The sequence below is a fragment of the Acipenser ruthenus genome, chromosome 21 (assembly GCF_902713425.1).
Source record: "Acipenser ruthenus chromosome 21, fAciRut3.2 maternal haplotype, whole genome shotgun sequence".
NCBI lineage: Eukaryota > Metazoa > Chordata > Actinopteri > Acipenseriformes > Acipenseridae > Acipenser > Acipenser ruthenus.
In genome coordinates, this window is record NC_081209.1 from 3,206,323 (window position 1) to 3,231,509 (window position 25,187).

At 39.7% G+C, this 25,187-nt stretch overlaps 1 protein-coding gene across 3 annotated transcripts; it reads left to right on the top strand.

The window, feature by feature from the left end:
• Nucleotides 1-98: 98 nt before the first annotated feature.
• Nucleotides 99-24,387, top strand: LOC117428213 (merlin). 3 transcript variants are annotated; one of them, XM_058994337.1, is made up of 16 exons: nt 99-1,232; nt 4,636-4,761; nt 4,948-5,070; nt 9,279-9,362; nt 12,363-12,431; nt 13,589-13,671; nt 14,311-14,386; nt 15,067-15,201; nt 15,307-15,381; nt 16,330-16,443; nt 16,810-16,932; nt 17,271-17,488; nt 18,094-18,199; nt 18,291-18,418; nt 18,896-19,055; nt 20,334-20,395. In XM_058994337.1, exons 1-16 carry the CDS (start codon nt 1,119-1,121, stop codon nt 20,367-20,369), a joined length of 1,770 nt encoding a protein of 589 aa, XP_058850320.1. In that variant the 5' UTR covers nt 99-1,118; the 3' UTR covers nt 20,370-20,395. The 3 variants fall into 3 exon arrangements, with proteins under 3 accessions (XP_058850320.1, XP_058850319.1, XP_058850321.1); XM_058994336.1 differs by lacking the exon at nt 20,334-20,395 and adding an exon at nt 22,686-24,387 and having other exon boundaries at nt 100-1,232; XM_058994338.1 differs by lacking the exon at nt 20,334-20,395 and adding an exon at nt 22,686-24,387 and having other exon boundaries at nt 101-536.
• The last annotated feature ends 800 nt before the right edge of the window (nt 24,388-25,187 follow it).

The following is a 25,187-nucleotide window of genomic DNA, read 5'->3' on the forward strand; positions in this document are numbered from 1 at the left end:
TGAATAATTAATCACTTTGATCCACCAATGGCTGGGCTTTCTTTTGACAGAACCCTTCACAGTGGTCCAATCGGAGTTAGATGGGCGGGTTTATGGCCTTCTCCACGGCAGGCATGTGGGTAGTCTCAGTTTGCACAAGTTTTGTCGCTGTTTGGTTTTTAATTTTTGTAACTTGGGAGTCGTTTTATTTATTTATTTTTTTAAAGGTATATTTTTATGGGTTATAGAAAATTAATAGAACGTCGTTGTTTTGTTTCAGAACTGCGATGGAATGAAATACAAAAACAGAAGACAAACTGCTGGGGAAAAAAAACCCATCAACACAGCATGTTCGCGTGAAGTGGAATGAATCACACAGACAATGCGTGGATTTAAACCAGCTGCTACGCGTTCTGGATACGAAACGTGAGGTTGCTTCATAGCTGTGTAACGGACTTTGCTTGCATTTCACAGTGCAGAATCGAAACTGCGTTTTGTTTGGGTTTTCGCTGCAGCCGGCAGGAGTCGAAGAGGCTACGTAGCTGTACAGCTGTCGTGTGAGTCATTACCACAACAAACCTCTGTGAAAACAACTCAACATCACTTCGTGTATTTACAACGAGATTAAGAAGTACAAAACACGCATTGAGAAGGGATTAACTACTGTTAACTAAGAGAATGACAGCAAAGGCGATTTTAAACGAGACTTAATAACAGATGTTAATTCTGTATACGGACCCCAGGCTGTATATTCTTTGGTGAGAAAATTCATTAACAAACACAACTATACGACTTAAATGGTGATTTTAACAAATTGATCTTTAATACAATGATAAAGTGCTGAATGATCTTTTGTATAAAGGAAGATTTACAAGAAAATCGGCTAAATGGAACTCAAAAACGCACTCCGCCATTCATCATCAGCAGCACCCGGATCTCTCTCTCTCGCTGTGAAACTTCTTTCTGTTGCCATAGAGACTTGAACTCTTTCGATTTGTCTCGGAGCATTGGCTTTCTTATTTCTTTACCATAAATAAAACGTAGCTTGACGACCAACCATTTGATGTGCTTTAGAGACGGAATTTCTAACTTGAGTATAAATTCCAGTTTTTTTTTTTTTTTTTTAAATTTGTTTGACCATGGCACGTGCCCTAGCGTCCAGGATGGGTCTGAGCTCCCTGAAGAGGAAGCAGACCAAAAGCTTCAGCGTGAGGATCGTCACGATGGATGCAGAGATGGAGTTCAGCTGTGAGGTGAGCACACAAGCGTGGTGCTGCCCGGGACATATTATTCCAGTCTGTGAACCCTGCAAGAGTAAAGGGAGCTATCTCATTGGCTGGCGAGCGTTCCAATCCGTGCAGAACAGCTTGGAACCTGCCAGAACCACAGACCGATTCACCACTGATGTTAACGCCTAATATTATTTAATTTAATGACCCTAATCGTAGCCCCGCCAACCCTAACCTTTCATTATTAACAATTATTATTGGGGAAACCAAAAAAATGTAATACCTAACCTTAATCTTAACCATTGTTAATATTGACAGAAGCACACCGTTTAATGATTGGGTTATAGTGCTGTAAGTAAAGTGTTTCTATTTGCACAGCAGTGGTGTAAATAGCGTTATTTTTAAAACCTGGGCTAGGGTGGGCCAGTATGGTACTGTATGCCTTTGCTTTTTGAATAGACACAGTACTGTCGTTCTTGATGCAGTTATTAGTTGTGTGTTTTTAAGATGCTGTGCTTCAGGTACAGTTGACAGTAATATAAAGTACATATAGAGCCTATTTCATAGGCTAGATCAGCCAGTGTCTTTGTTTGTAAGTGTCATCCCTATCTAGTGACCAGAGTAGGAGTGTCATAGACACTTTTGACTGGTCTAGCCTGTGTTTGCTTCATCCACAACTGTGAAACGCTCAATAGTGCTGAATTTAGAAAAAAAACCAAAACAACTTAAATTCAATGACAAACGTTTCCACTAGAAGTCTTTCAGTGCCTTCAAAATAAGCCATAATACATTCAGAAGGTAATAATAATAATAATAATAATAATAATAATAAACAGCACGTCACTAAACTGTAGTTTTCTTCCCTTCCTTCGCTTTTTATATTGACAGCAATTATTCAGTTGTGACTCAAATATTGTGTTTTTTGTTATTTGATAAGTCTGTTTTATAGTTCCTATATCTGCGTTCAGTAGCTAGTTTTAAGTTATAGTTGCTTGCTGTAAATATATGCACCACAGGCTAGATAATCCAGTGTGTCTATAGAAGTAAGAGCCAGTGCCACTTTGGAAACAAGTTTTCATTTATTTCCCTGGTTATACACAGATGTGCACTAGATGGCGCTGGCGCCTGCTGATAGAAAGACGCGTTGGATCATCAAGCCTGCTTTGCATGTGTCTGTGACGGGCAACTAGAAGTGAAAACAGTTCCCGAGCTCCTTAACACAGACTAATACAAAAAAAAAAAAATAATAATAATCTGTGAGTTCCTGCAATACGAATCACTAAGGAGGATTTGAAAACATGGAGTAGTGGTTAGGGCTCTGGACTCTTGACTGGAGGGTCGTGGGTTCAATCCCTGGTGGGGGACACTGCTGCTGTACCCTTGAGCAAGGTACTTTGCCTAGATTGCTCCAGTAAAAACCCAACTGTATGAATGGGTAATTGTATGTAAAAAATAATGTGATATCTTGTAACAATTGTAAGTCGTCCTGGATAAGGGCGTCTGCTAAGAAAGAAATAATAATGAAAAGTTAAAAAAAAAAACCCCAACAACTTGAAAAAAATAATGTAAGCAATTTTATTCATTAATAATACACTATTTACAAACCTCAAAACAATTTAAAAACCTGAAACCTATCAGTGTCTAAAATGTTTATTAAAACTGCGCTTTCTGGCAGTGTTGAATCAGGATAGCTGCAGACTTTTCACCCGCGCCTCCTCTGTAAAATCTGAGGAGCCAGTGTGTGGGACTTAAAGTAAACTGAATATTAAAAAGCTGAACGGCCAGCAAAGCGAGTCGTCTCCTCTGCTTTTGTCAGATTCGGGATAACAGGAAATGAGTTGCTCATGGCTGAGGAATGCTTTTTAATTTAACACTAAACAGATGACATTGAAACGTGTGATGCCTTTTATTAAATCCGACTGGCGGAAAAAAAGTCTGAACGAGCACTTTGATCCATTTAGTGTATTATTTTAATACCCGGTCCTTGTGATGGCCATTCCACATCAGCACGGGTTCAAAAGAATCGCCAACAAATACTAAAATTAATGGGAACAGAGTTTATTGAGAAGGTTTGTATTTGTCAAATGACTCTTTCTGCATTGGAAAGTTCTGCCCAGCCCTGATTCAAGCATTGCACATGTATTGTTTCTTTATTAATTGTCTGCATACAGCATTATAGGATCCTGTTGCAATCAGTTAGCTTGGCTTGTTGATCTGAACTTGTACAGAATATACCAAGAGGAATGAGGCAGGCGAATGGCCCTGGTACTGGCTGTACAGTGACCTTTGCTTTGATTTCATATTTCAGAACTCGTACCCTGTCCCTTTGAGATCTGAACCTGGAACACTGTCAATATTCCAGCTGTGACCCCCCCCACCCCCCCCTTTACACATCAGAGTCATGGCAGGGGTGTGGGAGTTGATTTGGAGAGACTCTCCGAGTCTTTCTACTGTGATCCCTCCACACAGAGATATTATTGAGAAGTGAACTCTTTTAACACTGCAGACCTGTATGTGCAGGACTAGGAATGAAGCAGCAGCCCAGTAAACTTACCTTCTGTATGCCCTTCTGTATCTGTGCTCTCTTTGTATTTATTTTTCACTAGAATTCACTTTCTGCTATTAGTTGCTTTGCGCTGAATGAGTTAAACACTAAGAGCACAGTCCCTTTACATCCCTTGACAAGGAGTTATTTCTTTATGTGGACCAATTCACATTAAGAACTTTAAGTTTTAACCAACTCCTTATATACATCTATACATATATTTTAACCTTCTTGCAAGTCCTAGCAGTTTAAAGTGAAAATCAAAGAGATTTCCGTTGCCACACAAAAGCATTGTGCTTTGCTACCTATTCAGCAATTTCTGGTAATCCCTGCTTGCTAAAGCATACCCTTGTCATGTACATATCTTCCCTGCTCCCAGGAAATTAGTCCTTCAAGTTCCTGTCAAAAAACCGCTTTATACATTATTCATCGGCCACGCTCTTGATAAAAAATGTGGAGATAGTAAATCTGTCGGAGATGAAGAGTCTTACAAATCCTGCATATCCAGCACCCAGTATTTCATTTCACAGCAAACACATCCTTCAGGCAGGGGTTGTCTCATGTTATCATCGGATGCTTTGCTGAAAGGATTTGCAAGATTATGGTATTAACTATAATGAGGGTTACTAAAAAAGTTTCTGATGTTCGTTGGAGCTTGTCCCAAGCATTACTTGAACCAATGTGATGAGAAATGTAATCTTTCGTATGTTCTTGAGGGGAGGGGTGAGAGTGAGAGTGGTGCTCCAGTTAATCTAGATATTAGTCAGCACTTGAAAAAGCAAGAAAATAATTGTGACGTTTACACAGTAATCGCTATGTACAGTAAGCTTCCAACTTCATTAAGCACATGGCTGACCTTTGCCTTCGTGTTTGTCTATATAGGTCAAATGGAAAGGGAAGGACTTGTTTGACCTGGTGTGTAGGACCGTGGGGCTCAGGGAGTCCTGGTTCTTTGGACTTCAGTACAATATAAAGGAGACTGTCGCCTGGCTCAAAATGGACAAGAAGGTAAGACCAGCCCAGATTCCAGTAATGTGAATAGAAAGGTGGAAGCTGACCACCATCAGCTACACAAAGTTGTGGATGAGATCCATGTTCTGTTTCTGCTGTGAACTGTGGAGTACACCTCAGGTTTAAGTGAACGACTGTTTGTACTTCATTTGATGAATGTGTTTATTTCTTCATTTTCTGAAGGTCTTGGATCACGATGTATCTAAAGAAGAGCCAATCACCTTCAATTTCCTGGCCAAATTCTACCCGGAAAACGCAGAGGAGGAGCTTGTACAGGACATCACACAGCACCTCTTCTTCCTGCAGGTATGCGGGGTGGGAATGCTGTGACTGGCAGGACACACCCAGAGGAAATGTACATCCTATATCTTGTGCTTGGAGCCCTGACTTGGTGGATGAGGTGCACCCTGAGGAAGGCACTAGTTGAAACTGTGATTTTGGCTGATGGTAGCGGGCCCCCGATGTGAGGTTGTATTATAAGGGTCTGGGGTGTCTTCCTGTTTCTATATAGAAATGAGTTGGCGTTTCCTTCCCCTGTCCCTGGTCACGCTCCCATCGAGCTTGTTGGAGACGGTTAGCAAAGCTGAAGCCGTGTGACAGATCCTATCCACTCTGTGTTTTTACACCACAATGCTCAGAGGTTTCAGATGCTCCGAGCACAAAAGAAAACCTGCAGGCAGATGACAGATCAAACAAGGTTATTTCCAGAGCCATGGCTGTATAGCTTTGTATCCTATTCCTGCTTGCCCTGCCCTTAATTTGCACTAGAAGCAAGGTTTGTGTGTTGGGCTAACTAAGGAAACTATCAGAGGAAGAGCTGCCATTTCCATGTGTGCGTTTGCTGTCAGGATTCCCAGCCCATCGAATACAGTGCTGTGATGACGGCCAGAATAGTGGAATGCAAATGTGTCACCTTATAAAACAAATGTGATGTAAAGGTGCAGAATTTATTATCGAGAATGTCGTTTTCCTTGGTTTAATGCTGACTGGAAACCAAGGAATCTGATATCAACAAGAAATAACTTCCCAAGCTTAAACCTTTAGGACTGGTTTCACAGACCCTGATTACCAGCAATCCTGGAATTACTAATATTTTAGTAGTCCAAGACTAGTGCTAGGAGAGCCTTGCTGTTCTGATGTAGCAGGATGGAAACTGTCAAAACTTTTAACAAAATCAGAGCGCTGTGTTGATGGTAGACCAACATGTGTTGGTTGTGTGTGTGTGACTACTTGGTACACTTCTGTAGCACACTGTTAAAACCTCAGCAAACCTCTGGAAGCTCGTTTGGGTAGTATAGGTGTTTCTCCAGCAGGGGGCAGGCTTGCTAAGGGAAATGTTGACACGTTGCAGGGGGATCGTGGTAAATAAGACTTTGATTGGAACCTTCCTGTAAGTTTCGTCACCCTGTTTTTGGTATTTAAGGAAAGTCTCTGTACATGATATAAATGCGCCCAAAGATAGTATTCCAAACAGAAAACGAAGTCCTCTGTGTGTGTGTGTGTTATTTGCTCAATTTATAGACATTGTTTTTCAAGCAAATTTTTCACAGAGGAAAAGAATAGAATTACCAGAATGAAAGTGACAAGAAAGTATTCAGAAGTAATCAGCTGCTCTGTACTGCAGCTCAGTTGTTTTTGCTAGTTACCTTTGAATGGTTTTTATCCCTCTTAGAAAATGCGCCTTCCTTCAAAATGCAACAGAGCCCTTACATTTACTTAAAACTCACACAAAAACGAGTGCCTTCATTACAGCTTGAGTACAAGTTAGTGAAGCTGATACAGTAAGTGAAATGTATGTGATGGACACCAGTAGTATACATCTGTCTCGGCCCACTGAATTATGAAACCTGTTGACTTCTTTCTTTCTTTCTTTCTTTCTTTCTTTCTTTCTTTTTCTTTTTCTTTCTATTTAGCTTTTCGATACAGGTTTATACCCTGGATGAGGCTGATCAATAATCTCTTTCACTGATGGAGTGCAGTGAAGCAGAAGCTGTATATAATGCATTCACACTCTCGCACACACCAGCGCTCCAGGGAATTGCTGGGCTGATCAACAGCTAGGTTGTGCTTGAAGGGGTCAGGTCTTATTAGAAAGTGATGCTGAGGTTTACTAAACTGGAAGGATCAATTAATTAGGCTGTGAGGGACACCAGATTAATACAACTGTTGCCATTACCAGTCTCCTTGTCTTTCTTTTATTTTTTTTTCAGTTTAGGTAGTGAAAGTCAATGCGAGTACAGGATTCAGGTCTTGGTGAAATTACAGAGCATTAGATGTAATGGGTCATATTTTCAAAGCGTTTACTCCAGGAATGATCTCCTGTGAAAAGTAATGTAGTTCATTAAAAACTGCAGTAAAACCCACATGTGTTTTGTAACATCATCATCAGTTTTCAAACATGTTTTGCCTAATTCCACAAAGGCGTATACCTTCTGGGAAAAAGTAATTTACCAGGATACCATACCTTTTGTTTAGGAATAAAATAAAATATATAGACTGGTCTGGACATAACACTTGGATATTACAGCTTCAGCTCAATGATTTCTGTATTCCCTATGTCTATGGGAGGTATTTGTCCACCCCAGCCCTTCTCCAGTAAATAAATCCAATTCTCTTTTGTTCTTTGTGTTTGTAATCTGCAGTGATTGGTACATCTGAAGTTTCATTAAATGCAAGCAGTTCATAAAATAAGAAGTTGATTTCCTCTTAATGCAACAGCAGACCGCTTCACAGATAATGGCAACCAATTTAGTTGATCAAGAACAGATACATTTCACAAGCTGAGATCTTCCTGGCGGCTTTTTAATCCAAAAGCAGTGAGTTTGTGCATTCAAAATGCAGAAACTGTCATTAAAGAGGAAAATCTCTGTGACGATATTGGCAATGTGATCAAGATGTGCCCTCGTTGTTCTAGAGAGTATCCCAATGTAATCTTTGGTCAGTTTGCACAATCATCTTTGATCAATTAGCACTGATCTTGGGCTACCTTCCATGAGGCAGTGTGACAGTAGAGCTGAGCAGGGTCTTGCTTGGCATTGGATACTATTTTATAATCTGAAGTACTGAACTGATTCATAACAGAGTTTTACAGGCTCAGAGTCACTAAGCACCAAGCATCTACATGCAAAAGACTTTTTATTAAATTAAGAAAAGTAAAACAGCAAGCAGTCAAGTGTTTACAGATTTCAGACACATCGTGGTTAATGAACTCCAAATCAGTACAGTAATCGTATATATGCAGAAAACATTAGACTGTGGCTCTCGGATTTCATAAGAAACAACACATTGTATTGCTATTCTCTTTCAATTTAAATCAATTTCCAAGTCTGCACTTAAAGAATAATAAAAAAAAAGCTTAGCTATGCATGATTTCTTAATGGTTTTGATTATTTTTTACAATGAGATTCTTTGCTGAACTTGCTATACACAATCACAGTATCACAGAGCGTGGTTCGATGGACTATAGGTACTGGAACTAATAAACAGCCTGAAAGTCATCCCTTAATTTTGGGGTACTGACTGATTAAGGTGAAGAAATTTATCTCTTCTCTATTAAAAAAACAAATTCTCATTTAAGACTGTACCCTAAATCGATAGTCTGTTGAAAGGAAAATTTGATGAAAGCTTTGGTTTGTTAAAAGGAATGTACAGCCTTCCTTACCCCCCCTGTCCTTGTGCTGTCTTTCACAAACAGTCTGATGCTTTTAGCCCTAAACTCTGTTATAATAAAAACAAAAATCAAATATGAAATAGGAGATCTCTGCTGCTGAACACTGGCTGTGTTTTCTGCCTTTGGCGAAGCACTGAAATGATTGTTTGATGGCGTTTCTTTTATAATGTTATTTGTTGACTTGTATTTCTTTACACGGGGTAAACTGAGATTTAACATCTTGATTTTATTAAAACTACATTGCCTTTGAAACACTACCATGTATTCCTAATACCAGTTCTAAAGAACAATATTAGTGGCTATTATGGAAAGCCTTTTTAAACTTGACAGTCAGGGTGCTGCTCTGTAGCTCTGATGAAAGTTAATAGTACCCGATGGGAGGGCATTGATTCCACTAAGAATAAAAAAGATGTTTTTTGAACGAAAGAAGTAAAGTTTGGAAAAATTACTTACTTCAATGACGTCCAAGCTTCACTTGAAATGCAAACATCTCCTGCTGTTTGCCTTATACTGTAGTTTCAGAAATGTGCTGTCTGTAACTGGACTTAAAACTCAACATTGAAAATATGTTGCGAAGAAAGACTTTAGTGTCCCTTGGCATTCTCCTCTGACAGCTGCTTATCCTGAAGTAGGAATATGGTATTTAGGTCAGTCGTTATATAAACTTAAATGCTTTCGGCTTTTAAGGTTTTCATGATTTGGTAACCGTGGTGGATCATACTTCAAAGCATTAAAGAACGTTTTAACACCCGATACTAACGTTGCAGGATTTCTCATATTTACATCAGATCAGTGTGTCCCAAACAGGCACAAGGCAGGGCTAACATTCTTAACCCCTTTTCAGGTGAAGAAGGAGATTTTGGATGAAGAAATCTATTGCCCACCTGAAGCTTCAGTCCTTCTGGCTTCCTACGCTGTGCAGGCAAAGGTATGAACAAGCATGCATTCAAACCCTGCTTCTGATGATTGCTCAAATGCTCCTTCTATACAAGTGGACTTTAGCTACAGTGTAAACAGTTTTCAACAATAATCTTCTGATAGTGTATAAAGTCTACTCTGGCTCAAAGTTTCTAAGCCTAATTGCAATTGATCAGACCTGTGTCTGACATCAATGTGATGGTTTTGGAAATATTCAGAATGGATTGCTGGATCTGTAGCTCTATTTGTAATTGTCAAATTCCTTGATATTTTTGGCCAGTTTACCGTTTCAATCTAAATCTGCTACTGACGCTGTACTTGGGTGATTGGACAACATGGAAAAGCACTGCAGAGTATTTAAAAATAGTCTTTTCTAAAATAACACAATACATTAAGGAAACCGAACTTCAACAAAGTTATTTGGTCATTTTTTATTCGTGGCATAAAACTGATTCTTGAACACAAGATTCCAGGCAGTAACCTCCATTTCTGTTAAGCTGTTCCAAAGATAAATGTTGCCTCAAACTCTTGGCTGGCCAATCATAGCCCAACGGTGCAGAAATAATAGAGAGATTTTTACCTGACCTGATGCATATAGATGATTACAGAGCAGGTTTTTGGTATCTGACATTGAAATGAAGTGTTTTTCCTCCAGGAAAGCTGATAACTTTGTCATCCCACAAAGTGAGTCAGAGGTTGTTGCAGCTCAAGGCAGGGCTGCGTGTGTCAGCGTGCGGAGAGCAGGGAGCTGGTTTGCATGCGGAGGGGCTCTCGGGGAGGTTTCAGCGCTGTCACCTTGCACTGCATCAAGCTGACGCACAGCAGCTGCCCTGAAAGGAGTGTGCACCCTGCTGGTGCAGAACAGCACGAGAAGACTCGCTGGCATGCGTGCAAGCGTGAGGTGCATCGTGATACGTGGGAGATCTCGTTAAGGCTGTGTAACTAGGACTGCTTTATTCAACACTTTCTGAGCAATGCCGCCATTGCAGTTAAATCACCATAGCCTAGTTGATCCATCCTAGAGGTTTATCAAGTTAAGATTTTTTTTTTTTTTTTTTTTAATTAATTCTGCACAAATATATACATTTTAATTTCATCTCGTGACTGATCAATAAAGGGATTCATTTTGTAGTATGCAGTGCACGAAAGTCTACCAGAAGTCCTGGGCTTCAGCAGTAGCACAAAAAATAAAGTGTGTTTCTTCTTTAACTTTGTTGGCTACTGAACAAAAATCTGCACTGCAATCCCTAATTGGATACCAAATTAAGTTAATGCATTCGGACTTTGTGCTGAATCGCTTTCAGTTAATCGTTTCTTAATTACTCTTAATTTGGAAAAAGTGCTTTAGGATTCGGAGAGAAACTGGACACGTGTCCCACCAGAAGTCTCGATTAAATCAGAACCATTGATTACATGCTGATTTAAAACCTTTAAAAAAATTATAAAATTTACCCAAACAAAACTAGAATGTGCTTTTAAATAAACATGAACACAAAACATGCACAACTGTATGTGTTCTAAAAAAAAACAAAAAGTAGACGCAGTAGACATTGACAGAGACTTCTAGTCGAAACGTGTGTCATTGAACTTTAGTTTCTTTTCAGTATTTCTAAATTGATCACTATTGAGTGTTTTAATAGTTATGGGCAGCAGTGTGGAGTAGTGGTTAGGGCTCTGGACTCTTGACCGGAGGGTTGTGGGTTCAATCCCCAGTGGGGGACACTGCTGTTGTACCCGTGAGCAAGGTACTTTACCTAGATTGCTCCAGTAAAAACCCAACTGTATAAATGGGTAATTGTATGTAAAAATAATGCGATATCTGTATAATGTGAAATAATGTATAATGTGATATCTTGTAACAATTGTAAGTCGCCCTGGATAAGGGCGTCTGCTAAGAAATAAATAATAATAATAATAATAATAATAATAATATGGCTGATGCTGGATGATCCTGGTTAAGTTCAGTGTTATATTGGAAGAACAGTTCATTGTGCTTACATGCATGTAGCCACATGTCTTTATTGCCCCTCTGCGTTGTAGAAAGCATTACCCTGTGTGGCACACACGCTCTTAATTTAACTTCCAGTCAGCACTGCTGATTCCAAATGACAAACAAATTCTCAAACCCCATTCCTTATGCCAGATCACGCTCCCAGTAATACAAAGGCTATTCTAAGCCAACAGGCTTAGCTACACTCAAGGACAAAATCACAAAGAAAACCTAACTGTAATGTCAAAGCTGGAGTGTTTCATTTGAGCTGTTTCTCAAGATGAGTTTGTTGTCAGGTTACGTGGTGTTTACATTCTCTATACAAGCAACCCAACTGAAAGGAGTGCTAACCGAGAGTTACAATCCATAATTTAGGACTGAAAGGGTTCATGTGTGGCTGTTTAATTCACACAATTATAGTTTTACATTGACTGCATGTTAATTTAACATTAAGACCGGGTTTTCGGTTGTCATTATTTGCCATTGTTGATATGTTTTCATCTCTTTATTTTTTTAGATGTTGGTAGCACTTTTTGCTGTGGTTCATGCCCTAGCGGGTCTCCCACACTAAGTGTCGCTATCTCTTCTGATGCAGAGATTCTGAGCACACTTTCATCATGTTGGGAGTGATTGATCATATATTATTAATGACGCTATTATTTGGAGCCTCAGGATTTTAATATGTACTTAAACGTGTCCTAGGCTGCTTCCATAATGGGAGGAAGGCTGAATTCATTTTCACTGTTGGATTTGTTTAGCAGGCTTATGACACCCTCTGAACTAGTGCTCATATAATGCTTTCTTAATTACTTGTGCAATTTGTTTTCTTATTTCAAGGAATGCATTCTACAAATAACAATTCATTTAATAATATAATACACTCGCCGCGCCTGAAGACCTCCCTGTTATTTAGACTAGCACCCCTTTAGACAGTCTCTTCAGGTGGCGTTTTTGAGGGGTATTAACAGACCCCTTTTGGAGTTAAGAATCTTGCTCTAACATTGTCCCCTTGTTTTTCAGTATGGAGATTATGACCCCAGTGCGCACAAGCCTGGGTTTCTGGCTCAAGAAGAACTGCTTCCGAAGAGGGTGAGCAGTCCGCGTCTCCAGGACAGCTAGCTACCTGCCGTTCATTTACCCCCTTTTTATTTTATAAAACCTAACCCTAATAAAAACAACAGCAAGAAATATTCAGCTCTTAAAGGGGAACTGTACTCAAAATAACAAGGCTCTCCTAAATGCTCTGTGAATGCCCTTTGGGATATTTTATTTTCTAGTTGTCAAAGATCTAAACCCCCAGTCTTGGTTTTTTTTTTTCATCCCTGGACATCCTTGAAAATGAGGTGTTGCATCCCAATGAATCTGTTCTTTATAAATCTCTTCACACAATAATGTAACAGAGCGAGAGCTTGAGAGAGAGTGGGGTAGATTATTTCTTTATGAGACAGACAGGGTTAGTAAATGAAAAACCTCAGATTGGAGTTTGCGGTACATCAGTGGCAGGTCTACAGCAGAGAGCTAGCTGTATAAACAGTGAAGCGTTTACAAGATTTCCATCAGTAAAGATATAAAAACTGTTGGAATTAAGTTGCAGTGTTTTGTAGTCAGGGTTTGTACTCTGGAACAGACAGCACTAGAATAGACTGGGGGAGTTATGGTAGTATTGGTATTATTCAGATCCCAGGTATTTGAACCAGTTATAAATCATGTCACCACAGCTGGTCAACCATGCAAACCCAATTCAAGCACATGACGTTTACATTATAGTCTTTTTTTAACCTAACACGGCTCCCTTGAGCACAGAAAAGATTTAAAAGATGTTTTTAAAATGTAACTGTTTTAAATGGGCATTCTCCACAATATCTTTCCGGTTTTATGTCTGCAACATATTCCTCAAGATCAGAGAACTGCTTTGCGTTTACAGTCCCTCGGTTTTTAAATCCGGTTTTGGAACGCATGCATTTGCATATGCCAGCCTATGGAATGCTTTACCTGATGATGCTGAGCCTGCAGAAACTCAGGGTCTTCTGTTAATTGATCCTGTTATTGATTAATGTTGCTGCTGCCGTTGTTGCAAGCTGTTTTTCTTTGCTGTTTATTGTGTATGTAAGATGTATAGCTGAGTGTTTGTTTGATGTATCTGGGGCTGTCCTGGAAACTAGTTGCAACTCAAGAGCCTATCCTGGCTAGACACTTTCAAATAAATGAATCTAATAAATACATGTGTCCTTTACGATCCCCTCAAGGTGATAAACCTGTACCAGATGACACCTGAGATGTGGGAGGAAAGAATTGCTGCCTGGTATGCAGAACACAGAGGGAGAACAAGGTTTGTTATACAGTCCTGCAGTCCTAGTGACAACCTATAGCAGGACCAGACTGGGAGTCTGTGATTCCAGTATAATAGTCTACATTCTAACACGGAAGAGAGTTTCCTTTTTTTTCTTTCCATTGCATATCTTATGATTGAGTGTTTAAAGTTATAAATTAATTTACATATTGAGACTCTGTTAGGTAATCGAATATAGAACGGCCAATAATGAGAGCCTGCAGGACCAAGGGAAAATCAACAGAGTGGGTCTAATTTAAGTGTTTTAGAGTCAACAAATTCAAAAAGTCAATTTCAAAACGGGGGCTGTTGGTGAATTCAATAATGAAAACTGCCTAAAGGAACCTTTAAAAACACACAAATTCAGCACAGAAGATGATAGCAGAACTGGTCTGAGTGTTAAGTAAGAGACAGAGACATATCCTAGCTGTGCAGCTAGCAGATTGAGGTTGTGATTTATAGACTAGGACCTCTGTCACAGGGGTAAATGTGATGCACAGAATATAAGGTTCTGTATATCCCACTTCTCCCAGCTAGGGGTATGTTGATTTAAAAAGTGGACAAATCATGAAAAACGATACTGTGTAGAGTGTTAGTATTATTATCAGTGTTGTTATTAATGAATTCATTTTTCTGCAGGGATGAGGCAGAGATGGAGTATTTGAAGATCGCACAGGATCTTGAGATGTACGGTGTGAACTACTTTTTCATTAGGGTAAGACTCGTCTCAGTTAAGACTGATCTGATACAATGATATTACAATAAAAAGCTAAACATGTTCTAATAAAAGCTCAAAATGGCATTTCCCTTGCATGCACGTTCACTGTGCAGTCTGTTTTGGATACAAACTCCTGCATGGTGCTGGCAGTCTTATTTTAAAAATAGCTCCCGGTTGACCAGCTAAACAGCAGCTGATCTGCCAGTGTGTCGCCACGTTGCTTGGAAGCCATTGCTGTCCAGTTCATCCCAGAGGAGATGAATATGATGGCCATTGTGACGCTTCGTCGTGCATGTCTCCACACCTGTGCCTCCCTTCTGCCTGCTTTGTGTAGTTATGTTACTGTTGGATGAACCCTTAAGCAATTGACCAGTGTCCAGATGGCAGGCCGCATCTCTGCAAATTGCTATGATGATCCCATTTGTCCGATTTTCTTAATTAAAATAATAATTTCAACAAGTTGTGTGAGTGGCTAATAATTAGTTATCAGTTTGAGATCTTGCATTGTATCGAAGGTATTGCTTGGCATTACAGTGTTTGTGCCTGTGTCGATTCTTCGTAGTAACATGCCTGTGAAAATTTGTCATGAATTAATTTAAGCACAACACACAATCGTGTGGTGCAGAATTACATTACCCTCTTTCATAACTCGTCCCTGTCCGGTTTGTTGTACACAGAACAAAAAGGGAACCAATTTGCTGCTGGGGGTGGATGCTATGGGACTTCATATTTACGATCCTCAGAACAAACTCACTCCGAAAATCTCCTTCCCGTGGAACGAAATCCGCAACATTTCCTACAGCGACAAAGAGGTATTGACCATGTTCTGCCACAGTTGAGGAAAAGCCACAGGTCATTTGCCTGTGTCCTGGTACAAATTTTAAACTGATTTTTATTCTTCATTTTCTGTTTTTCAGTTTGCAATAAAGCCCTTGGACAAAAAGATTGACGTGTTCAAGTTTAATTCTTCAAAGTTAAGGGTCAATAAGCTGGTAAGTGCATTCACGTAACACAGGGGTGCACAGTTCCGGTCCTGTAGGTCCACCTATACCTCAGATTACCAGTTTAACCTTCTTCCAGGTCTTTTTGAGTTAATTATTTAATACAACTATCAAACCTGGATGACAATGTTGTGCAAAGTGTGCTTGAATATCCCGTTTCCCAATCTACTGCCATGACTCACTGTCTCGCTGTCTGCCCCCCAGGGGGAATGTCGCTTTCAAAACATGTGTGCAAGCAGAACCCAGGGGGAAACATGGTCTGGTATTTCACTGGGCTTTTCTTAATATTTTAGTCTCTGTGTTCATCTCGTTTTTTTATTTTTTTTTTTGCTCAAGTGAGTCTGGATTCTGAGTGAGCGTCATTTTTATTTTTATTGATTTGTGTAATTCCCCCTAAGGTTTTTGGTTCCACACAACCGTTTCATTGTCTTCCAAATAGTTCTGAGCTGTAACGTTTTCTTAAAGTTACAGAGGCAAGCTCACAAGCTGTGTTCATTCAATAATATCAGATGTAAACAAAGGGTATGTTTCTTCCACTTAGTTACAGAAAATCAGTGATGCACTCAGCCTGGTGTTTTCAAAGCCCAGGCCGATCAATATCATTTAAGAGCCAAGTCTTATAAACCTGAATTAAGATGTGAGTGCATCTCTGCATTTAACAGAGAAGAAAGGCTTTTCTCAATACCAATACAATCAAAGTAGAAATGCAACAGCCAGTGTAATCTATCAGTGTTTAAAAACTGAAGAGAGTAAACTTGTGTTCTGCTGGGTTTTATAGCGGAGCTTTGGGTGAAACAGGGAAGGGCCAGTAACTAAGTAACTGCATTGCATCACTAGGTACTTGGTGTTATTAGCAACTGATAGCAGGTTGAAATTGACCCAACTGGGATTTAAATGGAAAGGTCTCTTTCATACACGCTGCACCTTTTGTTCTTGCAGATTCTTCAGCTGTGCATCGGGAATCATGACCTGTTCATGAGGAGGAGGAGAGTGGACTCGCTGGAAGTCCAGCAGATGAAGTCTCAAGCCAGGGAGGAGAAGGCAAGGAAGCAGGTACTGGGGGAGAGTGAGAGAGGAGGTGGCAGCCACAGTGTCATTGGTATTTTATACTGTTGAACGCAGAAGCTATCCGTATAAGTCATCTTGTTATGGTAACCAGTTCCAAAAACAAAATGAAAAGCGTTTTTAACTTTTAACATAGAAAATGTACTAACTGTACGTTGGTCCGATCTCCACACCACACCAAATCAAATTCAACAGATTGATTATGGGTAAGCGGCCTTGGTGTTGAGTATTCAGAATGCAGAGTGTACTCTTAATGCTTTTCAAGGCATGTTCCATCAGAACACTGGGCAAAGCGTTCCTGTCTTTGAGCATCTGTGTGCAGCGCAGTGCTCAGCATTTCTTCTGCCTGCCCAGATGGAGCGTCAGAGGCTGGCCCGGGAGAAGCAGCTGAGAGAGGAGGCGGAGCGAGCGCGAGACGAGCTGGAGAGGAGGCTGCACCAGCTGCAGGACGAGGCTCAGATGGCCAATGAGGCCCTGGTGAGCTGCTTTAGTTATTTATTCATTTATTATATAGACTACTGCGGATTAGTTTTGTATGGAGTACTCCGTAGGGAACTAACGCCCTTGTCTGAAAGCAAGCTTTGTGTTCCGTGGGTCACAGTTTAGTTGAAGGCTTTCACTGCAATTAGAAACATCTTGACAGCTACAGGTGGACTATAAGTAAGGTAAATCAATTGGTGAAAAACAAAAAGAAAAAAAAAAGTTATTTGTTCATCTATATTTATTTATTTATTCATATATATTTATTCATTGTCTATGTTTAGTTCATCCTCATGAGCTGCATTAAGTCGCTGTGTTTTTTGTTCCCACTTTAGCTGAGGTCAGAGGAGACGGCAGAACTGCTGCATGAGAAAGCCCAGATTGCGGAAGAGGAAGCCAAGCTGCTGGCGCAGAAAGCAGCCGAGGCAGAGCAGGAGATGCAGCGGATCAAAGTGACGTCCATCCGCAGCGAGCAGGAGAAGAGGCTGATGGAGCAGAAGGTGCTGGAGGCAGAGATGCTGGCTCTCAAGATGGCAGAGGAGTCTGAGAGGAGGTGTGTGGGGGCCTCACGAACACCATCACACTGTGCTTTACCACAGTACACGCTGGCGCATTAATCAGGGGGTTGATTTAGGGAATCTACCCAAACACTTGTTTGCTTTCCTCGGTTTGCAGCACAAGAGAACCAAGGAGGGCTCCTTGACCTTGTGTTCCAGTTTTTGGTTAAAAATATCTTGAAACAAGCTTTACAATTATACTAGCATAATTTGTCTAAATCAAATTACATTCAAATACAGATTTCTTAAATGTCGTAAAAGCAGAGACTGAGAAAAGAGAGTACTTAGACTGTGATGACTTTAGTTCTCTTCCCAATACGTCAATATTGCAGCATTTATGATTGTCAGGTGCTGTTTAGGAGCACTAGTCAAGGTTATCCTCACATAAGGAACAATTAGGTTTGCAAACCCCAGACATCATGTGAGGTGCATGAGTTACACTGCTCTTCTGTTGCATGCACACCTACCCAGGATCCCTTGTCTCGGTCACGTAGTGTTTATGATCATCCACCACAGATTCAGCAAGCCTGTCCACGCAACGTGGTCAACTTGAGCAGTTTTTATCTCGCTTGTTTTTTTTTTCTTTTTCTTTCTTCTTCAGGGCCAAAGAGGCAGAGCATCTGAAGCAGGACTTGCAGGAAGCTCGGGAGTCTGAACGCAGGGCGAAACACAAGCTGCTGGAGATCACCAGCAAGTCTGCGTACACGGTAAGCACAGCCCCCCGGGACAGCCTTTATATACCTGTTCTAGTCCAGCGGGGAGCGCTTTATTAACTTCCTGCTGCGTTTTTATTTTCAGACGACAAATTCCAATGCAAATGCCCTGCCCACTGATATCCCCAGCTTTAACTTGAGCAGTGACAATCTCACTTTCGATTTCAAAGATACTGACATGAAACGTCTGTCCATGGAGATCGAGAAGGAGAAGTAAGTTTTTGGTTTTGCCAATGCATGTTTAATAAAAGTGACTGGCCAGTAAGACTGGATCCAAGATAAATTTGGGTACTCATTTTTTTATCATTTGGTGCTAAGGCAGTAATTTTAAACCTCTAGGTTTTAATATTAAAGTAAATTAAGAAAGTGTTTGTGTCTGTTCAGTAAAGATACCTATATGAGTGTGTTTTGATTTAACACAGAGTTTTAGTCCAATGTGAAAAATATACTGTATTCCAAATTATCTGGACTGAACTTACCAGAAATACCATATTTGGTCATTGCAGCTGGGATGCAGAGATTACATTTTACAAAAACATACTGTAGGTGATGGGGAACGGTAGTATGCAATGATCAATGTTTACCAGGCATATTGTGCCACAGTTTACCACCTGAACACCGATAACCTAATTCCCAAATAAATGCTTTTGTGTCTGACACCAGCCTAATGTCGGGTTATTCTCCTTGTAGGGTGGAGTATATGCAAAAGAGTAAAAACCTGCAAGAGCAGCTGAATGAATTGAAAACGGAGATTGAGTCTCTGAAGCTGAAAGAGAGAGAGACTCCCTTAGACATCCTGCACAACGAGAATGCAGACAGGGGAACTAGTAAGCAGAGCACCATTAAAAAGGTACGTTACTTTAGGATTGTATACAGCACAGGTAATTATAAACTCAGGCTTCTCGTTCACCAATTCCAATGCTGTGCTAGGTGTCCAAATGATATATGGCAAATAATATGTATTTCCTGTTAGAAAATGCAATGACATACAAAATTATAGTCCTAGTTTTTGGACCTGATGGATGAAAAATGTATTGGGCAATGAAATGCATATTGAATGAGAATCTGAAACAATTTGATTCACAAGCCGGGTTTATTAAACGTTGGTAATACTTCCTTCAAGTAAGATTCAATACAGTGTTTCAGCATTCATTGATTCTGCATTGGATTTAATCAATGTGAAGGAAAGATAAATAATATATAAAATATTCACAAGATTTCCTTTTCCATATTAAACCTGCAAGGTTACAATAAAGGCTCCACATATTAAGTCTTGCTTGTTGTAGGTTGTGAGTCATCTGGCTGGGAAATGTCATTCACGTTAGTCCCGTGGGGCCTCGACTAAACTGAAATCCGATGGACAGGCCAAGGTTATGAAGCAGTTGAACCTGAATATCAGATGCAATTTAACAAACTTGGTTTAAAGATTACAACACGCAGGGACTTCCCAATCACTGGACCTCCCTTCACTTGAGGCCTTTTCACATTAACGTGATCCATCTTGACCTGATTATTTAAGGGAGTAGAACCGATGATCAGACTGAAACGGTCTTGTGGTACTGAGAAAAGTGAAAATCATCTTCAGATCGTGCTTTTCTGTAGGTTCACCATGCAGTGCTTTTATTTTGAACTATTTTTGTACCATTGCTGAACATTTCGTAGGCTTCCATTTTAAAATATAAAAAGTGTGCACCGCTACCAAGTTAGAAAGAGACTGCTGGTGAAGTCATACATGAAAGGTTACTGTCAGTTGCATGTGAGACTGAAATGACCCTGTTAAATTAAACTGGGGATTTGAATCCTCTCTGAACAGAGAACATCATTATATATTTTCTAGTTCACACTGCGGAATAGAAGTTTACCGGAGTGGAACCATTTGAAATGAAGAATTTCATTCGTTGTTTACGACATAGAATTTTTAAATGACCAAATAACATGGGACGGACGGTCTGTCAAGTTAGGATCTAGGATGATTGATTGATTGAAGGTTTGAATGGTGCCTTGTGTCACACAGTAACCAGCTCTGTAGCCTCTCGACTTCATTCACAAATACCAGTTCAATCTGGGTTGTCCCGCAGCCCTTGTGAACATATCTTGATCCATTTGGTTCTTATTTCATCTACTGTAGCATGTGTCCCAAGGCAGGAGACCTGTCTGCATTTGACAGCCCGTTTGGTTTGGTATTGAAAGGTACTCTCTGTGTACATTCTTATCTGAATGTTTCTACTAATAAGTGGACAGCTGTTTTTTGAGCGTTTGCTCTGCATTTCTCCTAATTGCATGGTAATTGCACTGAGTGTGTGTACTGTATTAACCTGACTGTACTGTTCAATGAACGTTTGAAATCTATTTGAATGTATGCTGTTGTTTTTTTAAGTAGCTACTGCATGTCACAGTGCTGCTTTGAGATTCAACACATTCCTCTGGTTTCCAAAGCTAAATCTGCCAATCATCCTACTCCACTACCTGCTCACCCCAGTCCTGAATCAATCGGGGACTGGGATAGGGAGAAAAGTGTCATAGCCTATCAATTACTGAAAATTAGGTTTAGACTGCCTGCCCTGAGCGGTCACAAATGATTGCTGGACAACAAGCTGCTGTCGTGATCAAAACCGATAACTTACAAAACTAAAAACAACAGTTGTTCGTTTAATATTGAATTACATTTACAAATTGTACACCACCGGTGGAGATTAACACACTACTGTAGTAGGTCATTTACATTTCAAGCAGGAGTTCTGTTGCTTCAGTAGTGAGTACAGATGTGTCTAACCAGCTGTGGGCTTTATGCTGTGTCGCTGCCTATTGTCTGTTAATTGGTTCATTTCAGAAAGTCATCCGATGTGACCTTTTAAGCTGTTTTAACTGTACGCTTCATTTGGTCTATTGCAGCACTGTAGCATATTGCCACTAGATAGAGGTCGGAAGCCAGTCTGAGACAAGTATAGGGGAACAGTGAATATAACAGAAACAATACTGAAGACCTTAAAAATGTATAGATATCACTAATTGTAGTGTAGCCTGCTGTACACTGAATAATTCACAGCTTGTCAACTCTCAGTGCTGTCTTATGTGCTGAGTAAACTGTACATTAAAAGGACTGACTGGTACTGAAACCGTGGACAGTAATGTCTAACTAGAGCCTACCTGTGAAACCTTTGCTTCTAGTCTTCCAGCCCACATTGCTGCCTGAAATCGCTTGTAGAGCGCTCTCGCTACCAAGCCTTCCTAGAAAGAAAGCAGGCATGAAAACGAAACTGTTCCATCCAGTTGCCAGAATCAGTGTGAGACTAAGAGGAGCTGGCACAACACAGTCCAGTGATTAACAACTAATTAGATTTTCAGCAGGCTGGATGGAAAATTGATCACCTTGGTGGTGCAAAAAACTCTTTGGAACCTCACGTGCAGGTCAGAGAATTCCTGTTCCCCATTGATTCCTTTGAGAACCGCTGCCAAGATGAAGGCAGACACAAGATAATTGCCTTCGCAAGAGAAAAGCCAACCGTCCGCCCCCTCTCCTCCACAGCCAGGGTAGTGACGAGGCACGTCCCTAGTAGCTCCCCGTCTCGGATACAGCGTCCTGCCGAGCGTAAAATTGAAGAAGATTGGTAAACACAGGCTCTACAAATCCCTGTCTATCCCATAAATCATGTTTTTTGATTAGCACCACGGCACTCCTTCAAAGTCCAAAAAATTGACTTAAAAAAAATAAAACAGAAATCACTAAATAAACAGTACATGTGTCTCTTAAGTCCCCATATTTGCACCGGTGCTTTCTAAGCACATTTATTTATTTATTTATTTAAGTCTGAAGGCAGGAATTTCAAAAGAATCTAAATTGCCAAGAATTGGGCATGACGCAAACCAAACCACTGCAGCTGCAGTTATCTTGAAGACTGAAATAAACAAATACTGGTATGGAACTGCAAAGGAACGCAGCCGTTCCCATCGACTGTCAGTGTTCACTATTCTGGTTTGGGTTTGCTCTGCGTTTTGAATTTTTGGGTCTCCTGCAAGTGTTTGTTTCATGGGTATGTATCAGAACCTCACAGGGCATTCCAAAGTAGGTTCGAATTCAGAGCTCAGGGCATTCCAAAGTAGGTTCCAATTCTGAGTTCTGATAACATGTATAAGAAACTACGTCAACTACAGCAGACAAGTGTTTTGAAGTTTTACCTTCTTTAGTTTTTGAAGGTACGCATCCTACTGGTGGGCATGGAGGTTGAAACCCGACTGCATGCATTTAATGATATAAAGCAGGGAATGCTACTTTGGAGTGCAGAGCAAAACTTGAATGTTAGCATATGTTTTGATTCTAGTTTTATAAAACTAACAGGTGGTTTCCTCCTTTTTAAAAACAAATAGTAATAAAATAAAAAAATAGCAGTTTGTTTTAGACTGTTTAGAGTTTGGTGGAATTCCGTGTTTCAGTAAGGATTCTATCTTTATTTTTTATACTACTTTTTTTTTCTTTTTACAGCTCACTTTGCAAAGCACAAAAACCAGGGTTGCCTTCTTTGAAGAGCTGTAGAAAGGATAAAGAGATTCCTGTCAGGATGGAGCGGGACTCTCAAGGAGGGAGAGCAACACGATGACCAAAAGACCAAAGTTTACATGGGGATGATGTTTACTTCCACAGCACATGAAAAAGCTGCAGTAACTCCCAGGACCCAAGTGTTAACATCATATTAATATTCATCACTTCTCATGCTTTACTGCGCCAGGCATCAAGCCACAAGGATGACTTCTGACAGCAGTACACTGCAAAGGCATCTGCTATATATATAAGCTCTTAGCTGTGCTGCGGCAATAGCAGGCAATCATTTTGATCTCGTCAGGAAAGGTTATAGCAGTCTATAATTCCCGTCTTTAAAAGGATGGCAGATTTTAGGTGAGGATTTTTAAAAGAAAATATTCTTTTTTCAATCTGGGTCTTTTAATACCACAGTTTCTTTGCATTTTGACTTTGACATTTGTTTTGTTTTTGGTTTGTATAAATAACACATTCCAAACCAATCAAAGCATCCAGTAAAATGATAAACTAGTTGCATAAAATCCAGAAAGAACAAAACTGTTAAGACTGTAGTTTAAGAATGCAAAGCTTGAGTTTAATGAGTATTAGCTTTAAATATATATACCAGAAGTTACCTGTATCGAATACGAAGTTTTTTCAGAAGAAGAATACAACACTAATGATTTTACTGGTCAGTGCTCAAACGTGAGCAGGGGCGCATGTAATGCTTTGTGTGCAAAATGCAGTATTTGGATGCAGTGGTTCAATAAGCATACAGTCTGCACTAGACAATTCTATGTATTTGATTTTGTATCTGCTCCTGAACAGTGCTGTTAAGAAGTGTTAAATACATTGAGGACAGTCATAATTTACTGATACAGTATTAAGTCCAGGACAGGATCTTGACAAAGGACAAGGGTCTTTAAGATGGAAATGTGGTCCATACGTGACGGTCAGAAATGACATATTTACTATTGAAGTTGTTTCACCTTTAATGGAACTACCATCGGGTATATTAGCAGTAATGAACTGGTCTATTGACGCGTTCTCTTTTTTTTCATGTCAGTTGAATTCTTCGTCACGAGACTCAGTTTTGCTAAGTTTAAGGCCCTACTTTGCATCAAATTTTTAATGCGAGCGCCATATTTAAACAATATGTGTTTTAATATATCTTATAACATGTTGTGTTTTGGTTTTTTTTTTTTTTCTCCCCTCTATTTTGGTCTTCACTTGTCCCATCTTACTGACCCTCGGCCCTTATACGGACTTATCGTTACTTCTGGGCATTTTCAAACACTCATTAAATGCAATATACCTCTTTTTTGAATGAAGTGTTGAGATATCTTTGTAATTTAATGAAATATTAGAATGCAGATTCTAGGGCAGTAATCATTTAAGTGAACAACCCTGTTTGGAACAAAAATGCTATCAGCTGGACTATACTGGGTAAAACCTTTTTCAAATCTTGTGTTCACTAGCAAAACAATCTGGGACTAAACCAGCTATATATCTATATATATATATATATATATATATATATATATATATATATATATATATATATATATAATTTAGATGTCGGTGAGAAGACAGAAAACACACTGCCAGACTATATATATCGAATTTTAGTGTTCATTGTGGTTTTATTAATAAATAAATAACATGTTGGTATTGAATTTTGTGTTTTGTTACATTTCCTTGTTTTTCAGCTCTGCTTTTATTTTCTTGTTCATTAAACAAGCACATTTGATTGGATTACTGGAGATCAATACGTGGGTGTAATGTGTGTTACAAATGTGAATATTGTGCTCTCTCTTTTAGGGCTTTATTAGTTGCATTTCATTCAGTTAATTTATTAAATTAACATGCATGCATACGGGGGTGTTACTAAATTGATCAGTGAAGCGCTCACCCCGATGACTATTGAAACTATCAAGCAAGTTGAGAGACAAAGTATGCAACTCATAATGATTAACTTGCTAAATATGTGTTATGCATGTAGTATAATACTCTCTATGACAACTATGAAAATTACTGCTTGTTTGCTATTGGAGCCACTGGATCGATTTGTGCAAATACTGACTGGCAGCCTCTTTGGGATTGGGTCCAGCACACCTTTTGAAGCATTTTTGCAGACAAGCACTCGACAGCCTTTTTAATCATGAAATTAAAAATATTACAACTGAAGCAAATTAAAGCTGCAGATGAATTTACTTGAGTATGATCATTTCTGACTCTCCTCAGTCCCTAATGCTGTGCTGCCAGATGCCTCTAAAAGGGTTTATAATCAGAGCTGTAGGGTTACCCCCAGGCATTGCAGCACACTGAGGGGGAGAAGAGAAAAGCATAGACATTTTGTACTTCTGAAATAAGTAAAAGCAGCCCTCACAATTATTTTAAAGTACTGCTTGTCCTTATAAACTGTCGCTTTGCGGTTTAAAACCGTTCTTAAAAACATGCTGTGAAAAG